The 8,968-nt window shown below is 37.6% G+C and overlaps 1 protein-coding gene across 1 annotated transcript in view; it reads right to left on the bottom strand.

The window, feature by feature from the left end:
• Positions 1–320: 320 nt before the first annotated feature.
• The window catches only part of akirin1 (akirin 1), a 31,696-nt gene continuing 23,048 nt past the window's right edge, over positions 321–8,968 (bottom strand). Inside the window, exon 5 of the mRNA XM_041212918.1 lies at positions 321–4,034. Within this exon, the coding sequence (XP_041068852.1) occupies positions 4,024–4,034 (11 nt within the window). The 3' untranslated portion in view covers positions 321–4,023. The remainder of the gene's footprint in view (positions 4,035–8,968) is intronic.

The following is an 8,968-nucleotide window of genomic DNA, read 5'->3' as shown; positions in this document are numbered from 1 at the left end:
TCTTCTCACCGACCCCCGTCAGGAACCCGCTTTAGCATTACTAATTCAAGAAAGTGAGGAAATTTTAAGACCGATCTGTAATATAAGCATATGCTTGTGTATTGCAAGCAGGTTTTTCCTCAGACTCCAATAGTTTCAACAAACATATTTCCGTTTACTACATTATGCTTTAACAATCCACTTGCAATTTCTAACCACCTGGGCTCATTTGATTTCTACAACTAGCCACACTCAGGAATAAATGTAATATTACAGCTAAACAGAATGAAAGACCAACTTACTGAACTCTCCCAAAATACACAAAATTAGGAATCATTAAGTTGATGTTTGTATTTGTTTAATGAGGTTCAATGAAACAAATGGCATTTAATGGTGAATTAAAATAATTTTCTAAACAAAGGAGATGTGATAACCACAAACAATACATCTAATACACAGAACACTTCAGTAATGAGCAAATATTACCTCAATGAGCAAGGAACAGTATTTGCTTTGCAGAGTGCCAATAGCCTTGTCACCAGCTGTCTTGTATGTGTTAGATAAGCACATGAATATCAAATACGATTTTAGAATTTCATGAAAGTATGTTTGCAAGTGATTAGAACAAGTTTTGTGTCCTCTCTGCTAATTTAAAATCTAGACCTCTGGCTTTCCAATTCATGTTGCAACAAACACCATGGCAAAACTAAACTGTTCTAAGCACTGAACTACTTTCCAATCTTAAAAAAAATTGAGCTCCACACAAGTCTTAATTTTGAACTTTATTTTGTCATGTATATCCAGCAATTTTTTCGGGATATTCTACTGCACCAGGATTAGCTAGTACTATACTGCCAGAAAACAAACTAGCCACTCGATAAACCTACTCTTCAATTTGTAATACTCAGAAAAGATAAAAAGGCAAAAAACTGTAAAAGAATCAAAAAACGGGATTGACTAGATTGTAGGAAAGCTTTCCTCTGAAAATACAGTTACACACAGAAACGAACATGCTTTACTATCATCCAAGACTTGTTTAAATTTAGTCCACTTATATCGGATTCCTCTTTGCCAACTCATCCCATAGCAGGATTAACTGACAAATCACATTTAGAAAACAAAAGTTCACATTTTGGTCTAGTGATCTTTCCTCACAGCAATGTCATTTAGTACATCTCACTCCAATCTATAAATGAATATCCTCCATTTTAGCCTTTTCTACAGTAAACTTTTGAGATTACAATGTTTTTTTAGTGCATTTCAATGGAATGGGAGATTCAAGGGGAGAGATTTCTCTCATCCTTGACCAAGTAGTTCAGAAGACTTTTTCTTTTACCTTCTTTGTAAGAGTTGACGAAGTATATACAGCATAAAACTGTTGAATGGAAGGCACTGTTCTTAACTACAGTACCAGTTGTACAAAAGACTCTGGTAGTGGAGTTTACTTAAAACTAGGGCTTGAAACGAACTTGAGTGAAAATGAATGAGTCATAAAACCACAGGCTGAAAAGACACTGTACTCTGATCAAAGATGACTTCAGAATCAGTCCACAACATAACAAACCAATAGGGGAACTAGGACTTTAGATGAGAGTCGGGAAAATTGTCAGAATACTGGAAGGTTTTGAAAGGACAAGCATCTTTTATTAAACAATTATGCTGATACAATGACAGCTCCCCTGCCCCCATCACCATCCCCTACATCCAAAAATGTGATTGAATAGCTCAACTGTAGATCACTATATTTAATGAAGAACTTAATTTTGTCAAATTTAGTAGGGCTTTCTAGCCATCTCTGTTCTCAATGTCCAGAGCCAAAGTTCTGTTACATTGCGTTTGTGCACCCAGTTATGTTACTTAAGACCAAAACTGATCTTATCATGTTCAGATGTGACTAGATGAAATTTGCAGCAATTTGAATTCTTAAGTTTGTAATTTTGTCCAAATTGATTTTAAGCACAAGGGCATCTTATTACTGATTTATACAACCAAATAATGTAACTGCGTGCTATTAAAAATGCCTACAACTGGAGGAAAAAAACTGACAAGTATCATCTCCAGAGTATGAATTCACTTGCGAGAATTTAATGTAGTACTGCTTCCCTGTATATAATGAATACCACAAAAATTTGAAGGTGTTGGTTCATTAATAAAGGGGTACATAATTGCATTTTGGAACCCTTATATTCTAGACAGTAGTCAGGTTTTTATCAACACTAATGTCAGCTTCATTTGACTGTGTCCTTAATTCTGACAATGTTATAATCCCAAGACATTTTTACCATCCAGTTGTTTTCATAAGGCCACTCTAGATTTATTAACACAAGTCAACTAAACCACAAGTAGGTAATTAATCACAAGTAGGCAATTAATCACAAGTAGGCAAATGCAAGACTAATACAGGTTACAAATCAATTTTCAAACAGTATAAATTGGAGATGCAAAATCCAAACAAGTGTTTGAATTAAAATAGGATATAAAAGATGTCTATTTAGGTCAATTTTTTATTTCTTTTTAAACTAAGCTTGTTAGCACTACATAGGGCAAGAAACGTACAAAGAGCAAGGTAAAAGTTGCACTTTTTGGTTAGGTATGCTTAAAAAAAAACATTCATTGCAATTCATTCTAACTGCTGAACAAACCCTGTTATTCCTGCACATTGTGAAAACAGAATGGTCATAACACAATGATGGATCAAATAATGCCACTGTTTGTCCTTGTACATTTGTAACCTGTTAACCTGATAGTGACGATCTATACTGTTGATACTGTAGTCTGGCTATAGAATATCAAAAACAGCTGGACAGAGTTCAGTCTGATTGGGTATGCAAATTAAGAGTCCTGCACAAGCCAATTTTCTCCAAACAGACCAGTTTCCTGAAAGTCAGCTCATGATCTAATCCATTTTGTGATCATACACAATTGGCTGAGCTAAAGATCAATATCTACAGTTAATGAGTTAGAAGCATTTTATATCAGAAAATGTAATTTGGGCAACAACCTTTAAAAAGCCAGCTCAAATAATGTTGCAGACATATCCAAAAGTTGGCAAATAAGATCGAAAGCCAATCTAAAATTTCTGGTACAACAGGTAAAAATTATCACTATTGTTTCAACAGACAACTCTACAAAACTGAGTTCAAACCAAAAACACAGGAATATTTAAGGCCATTTAGCCCATTTTAACCCTTTGTACCATTTCACAAATGATTACTGGCTTTTCCATTTTCAGGAAATAAATTTAGTACAAACAAGTCCCTGACAAACCATCCAATGCCCTTCCAAGACATCTAATTTGAGACAAAAAATTATTAGCACTATATAGTGACTTCCAAATGTATAGAATTCATATATGGTCTGACCCGTGAACCATGAATGTTTATATTCTTGGCTCAGTCATTTTCTGCTTCAGATCATCTATGGGTTTTATGTGCCATTTGCAAGTCTCCAATTCAAACTTTTGATATGCACATCCCAATTACTGCAAAGTAGCAGTGTTACAGATGTTTTTAGCTGACAGGTAACAATGCTCCACTAAATAAAAAAAAAATAAAATCTATTCTACAAGAAATGGAGATTTCTGCAATATTACTGTAGTGCACTGTATTTTTCAGATCAATACAGAGAAACTGAAATTTCTACTTTAATGACGTTCAAAATTCAGATTAATCACTTGTGACAGAACTTTAATCCTTTCAAAAGGTTTGCACGGTAACAATCCCATATTCAGTGCCACTTCTTAACGCAGATTAACTGTTGCTTGGTATTCAGCTTCTTGAACTGGAAATAAATGGCAGGTTATTCTCACAGTAGCAGAGTTAGCAGTGGAAAGTAGACAAATCTCTGTACTGATAGCACATTGACTGGTAAAGTCAGATTTTTTTTTGTTTTTGTTTCATTTTTACAAGAGGTAGGGTGGGCCAGCAGTGAAGAGTTAAAATCCCTCAAGTAGAAGGTGGGTAAAACATGGCACCAAAATTAGTTCTCATAAGTACAGCAGCTGACTTGAGGTGAAAGCCAACACCCGTTCAATCACAAAATGCTTCAGGACACATCTGTGAAGGGAAAAAAGAAAAAACTGTTATAATATAGAGATAGATAAAAGCCCTTAAAAATCCTAAGTAAATTGGCCCAGTCATCCAGATAACAAAAGTTCCTACAATTCACTATTCAAACTAATACAGACTAATATTAAATCATTCAAGGCACACCATTTAGGGAAGATTATCCAATGTTATGCCAATACATTGAGGCAACATCAGAACTTCATTACAACAGTTAATACAGTTGCCCAAGAGCAACCACACGCAATGCAGAAATCATTGCAAGGATTACTACTGAAATTAACCAGGGTTTTTTAAAAAAGTGGTTTGTGGCTTTTATCCTATCTTGATTACAATTCTGGAATTTATTAAAATGAAATTGTGCCAAACCCATAATTTTCCAGCTAAATCCATTCATTAAAGGTACGTTTTGCTGGGAAGAAAGGATATCTATTGCCTCCCTTCCCCCTTCTCTCGACAGCAGTAATTTACACTGGGCTAGCCCAACAGATGCCAGCTACCTTCTAGTGCCTCAAAGCAGTCATTCTTCATACTTTAGCTGCAGACAGTGGGTGCTGCCACTTTTTTCAAAACAAGGTAGAACCAGTCAAATTCACTGCACAGGATCCCCACAATACTTTATTCAATAGGTGTCAGTGTATCAACAGTAAACACCCCAACCCTATACTTTCATTGTCCATACAAAGCCAACTGCAGTAACCAGATTGTCACATTTAGCTGAGAACCATTTGTTCAGCATAGATGGAGTCTTTCTAACCTGCACAACTGCTGGGAGCTACTGTTTAGATTCAGACATCCACTTTATTTCAAAGATTTAGATGTTGGACAGTAGTAATTCATTTGACTGTTCTTACAGATCATCTACTCCCATCTTGACATTGTTTCAGGAGCAGATGAGTACTCACCCGTGCACATCAGCTCCAAATTTCTTTCTCTATTCAAATGTTTTCCTGGCTGCCCTTCCACCCACCACCCTATGCAAACTTCAGCCCATTGAAAACTCGGTGCGGCAAAGTCCTATTTATCCATCACTTTTGTCCTTGCTGACTCAGTGGTTATCAGTTCCCAAAGCCTGATGTATTAATTTCTTGCCCTTTCCAATTTGTAACCTCCTTCAGCCCTACAATACCTCACCAGAACCCTCTTCCTCAGAATCTCAGCTCATGTGCATCCACTACCTCATCCTCATTTCACCATTACTCGCAATACCTCCAACCGTTTAGGCCCATGCTCTGGAATTTGATGCATTTTCAGACGCCCCATCTAACAAAAAAAAACACCTAAAAATAGTGCCAGGGGTCTAAGACCTCAAACTATTTCTTACAAGACCGCATGGTTAATTTCTAAAATTTTTAAAACGTGACTCCTTTTGAAATGGCTGAAGCTGTCTGTGACCCTCGAAAAAAGGAACTTTCTGACAATATCAGGGAAATTCGGACCTCAATATCTCTGAAGGGACACTAATAACCCCCGCAGGCTGCAAAGACCAAATTCAAAGGGAATCTATGAAGGTCCTTTCTATTACAATAGCCAGACCTGGCCAACCAACTTGTTTGTCTGCTAGGACAAAGGGCCGCAACCTCCCCTTAAGACTAAATGGCTGGAACACTAACAAGCTCTGGGACCCAGACAAAGGGATACGCACCCTTCGTCAAAGTCAGAGTGGAGATAAGCGAGTCATGAAACATGGAATCTTCTGCCTTGTGTAACCAGTAATGTTGCCTTGCTGTACTGAAAAAACCTCAGTCTGACATCTTTCCACCTACCTAGTAGAACACAAAAAGAGCTCTACCCAGGCTGAATACCTGGCCCCATCTACACTGTTTCTCCTGGGACTTCTGTGCAATTGCCTACAAGACTGATTCATCTGTGTGTCTCTCATCGTGGAAGTCAACTATCCAACATCAGTTTTTAGCCTGCCAACCTCTGTGAAGGAATACCTCATTGGATTTTGATTCTGGACTCTGGCCCTGTAAATCTGTCTTTATTATCCCTCTTCTACTGTATGAGTGCACAAAGGCTATGTAGCGAATCCCCTCCTGCCTTGTCTGTGTAAACAAATTAACCCTTTTGAGTTAATCCTTATCTCGAGCTTGCTGTGGGGTTATTAATAGAACATTTGATCACACTGAAAATGGTGGGGGGGGGGGTTGGGAAATATGCCACCACTTATAAAGGGGGAAGCATATCAAAACACCCTTCTGTTTATGGACAATAGCAAGAGGAGAAATCAGGGCTGTTTAAATTAACTCCCCTCTTGTCCGTAACAATAGGCAATGAACTACTTACTACCTGTTGTAATGGCACTTCCATCACTTTTGGCCAAACTTTCCATCACCTTTCTGAATATCCCCTTTGGTTTAAGACAGTTTTTGTCTGATTAAATGTCCCTGTGCAAGGGGCTATATACATTCAAGTTGTCTGCACAGTAATATTACCAGTTAATAAAGCCACAGACAGCAAAATGGCAGGCAACACCTTACGAGCACATTAACATTTTTTTCACCATAAATACTGCTGGTATTATTCAGTTTATCCATCAAGAACTGAAACCCTTTCTGTAATAACTTACTTGCTGCATCCTTTGTTACTTCAATTTAACAAAAGTGTGCAGATTTTGAATTTGTCCAGCGGGTTAATATTTTCTTAATTTGGAGGATTTGTACCTCCAGTGACATTTAGTATTTCAAAATGACTGGATGAAAGATGAACAATTCAAAATTCAGTTGGGGTATTACCTGCAAAACAGTTTACTTAAATATACGTGGACAACTTTTAGGTCTTTCAATTTAGAATTGCACAGGAAATGAACACATGACTTCCTGGCTGCAGCTATGTGGCATGTATTAATTTGCGACCTATTCATGTTACAAGTAAACTGTGATTGTATAAACTAACTTGAATTTTGCTACTGCTTAGTTCAAAAGTTCTTCAGCAATTCCAAACCCATTCCTAGGCTTAATGCAAACAAACAGATATCATTGCTGATTTATGTACATTATAAAAAAAGCACACAAAGTCGAAATCCAGGAATTTTTGCTGAACATTCAGGGTTATACATACAAGATACTCGAGATAAAAGCAAAATACTGCAGATGTTGAAAATGGAAAACAGAAAATAGCGAGACTGTTCTGCTATTTACAATTACATCTCCCTATGGTCCATCTTTTGTTTATTTATTTGTCCATTGCCATTTTTTTTTCCTTGCACTATCATCTTTTTTGCTATTTAATCTCTCCTGCTTTCCAATCCATCACAGATCTTACCCTTTTTGCATCGTTGCCCTCATTTCACTGCCTCTACACTTGCTTAAAACCAGTTACACCTAACTTATTCCAACTCTGATGAAAGGTCATCGACACAAAAATTTCTTATCGTTCACAAAGATGCTGCTTGGCCTGCCGAGCATTTTCCGTTTAAAAACAAATTACAATTGAGAATTGCACACCAAAGATCGGAACAAAAGATATGCTGACAATGGACGTGAAACCCCATGCACTGAGGTCAAGATTCCCAATGTAACAATTTTGAATCGTTACAAACCAGAAACTACTTTACAGCCTTTTGACAAAAAAATTACTTTAATTGTGGAAACTGGTCTTTGAAATTGTATATGCTAGATGCTTAATACTTCTTGATACAACCAGTTCTGGGATCTGTGTAAGCCTTTTTGTACCTTCAGTACCTCGGCAACCTTTTCAATGATATGGAGACCAGATTGGTACACAATACAGCAAACACTCAATATTAACTTTGAATTCTATGAAGCCCTATGTATTCCATGTTGAACAACAATTAAAGGAAACCCTGAGGTTAGCAAAGGGCATAAAATGAACAATGAAGTCCCCTACCTGGAGCGCATCACCAAGACCGTGTTGACAATATCACCTCTGGCTAAGCTCTCAAGGACATCGCTCTCAAAACGGGGCTTGCAATAAGTGGTGAGAAAAGTCAACAAGGAAATAACCCGCTTTACCTTATCCTCAATGACCTACCTATCGCAGATGTGATGTTCTATGACTGCATTGATTCAAGTTAGCACTGCAAAGTTCAAACCCTGCCTTCACACAAAGGACAACCTCCATTGTGTCATGTGACACTACCACCACTAAGTAGAATAGATCAAGAACAGATCTGCAGCAGAAAATTTACAAGATGCCTTGGGCCTTCAGCAGCATAATTGTATATCATTACAATCTTCAACTTCATACACCAGCATATTCTTCACACTGCCATTCTCATCAAACCAGGTTCAAAGTTTGGAACAGCATACCTGGGGCATCAGGCCTACCTGATAATAAGTTGCCATCCTGGCAAAGCTACAACACAGCTCTACATTCAAGGTAAGTAAATGCCACACATTATACAGAGCTAGGCAATGCCACAATTGATGGATTAGTCAAAATCTGCAATCTTGCCACATCTATTCACGAATATGACGAACAATTAAGCAACCAAGAGGCAGCTTCATGAAGTTTCCCATCTTCAACAGTGGCAGAGTGCAAAAATAAGGCAAGTGTTTGCAATAATCTTCAGTCCGAATACTATATGCATAATCCTTCTTGGCTTCTGTCCAAGATCCCCATAACTGAACAACTTGCATTCAAGTCAGCCGGCCTTCAGAAAATATGATTCACTTTGTGGCAAAGAAGGAAAGACTAGAGGCTGTAATGACATTCCTGCTGTACTGAAGACCTGTACCCCAGAACTAACTATACCTCTAGCTAAGCTATTCAACTACAGTTGTAGCACTGGCATCTACCCAATAAATGCAGAAAATTGCCAAACTATGCCAATGTACAAAAAGTACAAGTCAATTTCTGCCCCATCTGACTGTTCCCAAATGCTGAGACTTGTCATCAGTGCTATCAAGTAGCACTTGCTCAACATAACATGTTAACTGATGCTCAGTTCTGCCCGGATC

Source organism: Carcharodon carcharias, chromosome 19, assembly GCF_017639515.1.
Source record: "Carcharodon carcharias isolate sCarCar2 chromosome 19, sCarCar2.pri, whole genome shotgun sequence".
In the NCBI taxonomy this organism is placed as follows: domain Eukaryota; kingdom Metazoa; phylum Chordata; class Chondrichthyes; order Lamniformes; family Lamnidae; genus Carcharodon; species Carcharodon carcharias.
The sequence above is the reverse complement of the archived record's forward strand: the minus strand, read 5'-3'. Positions and strand labels throughout refer to the sequence as shown.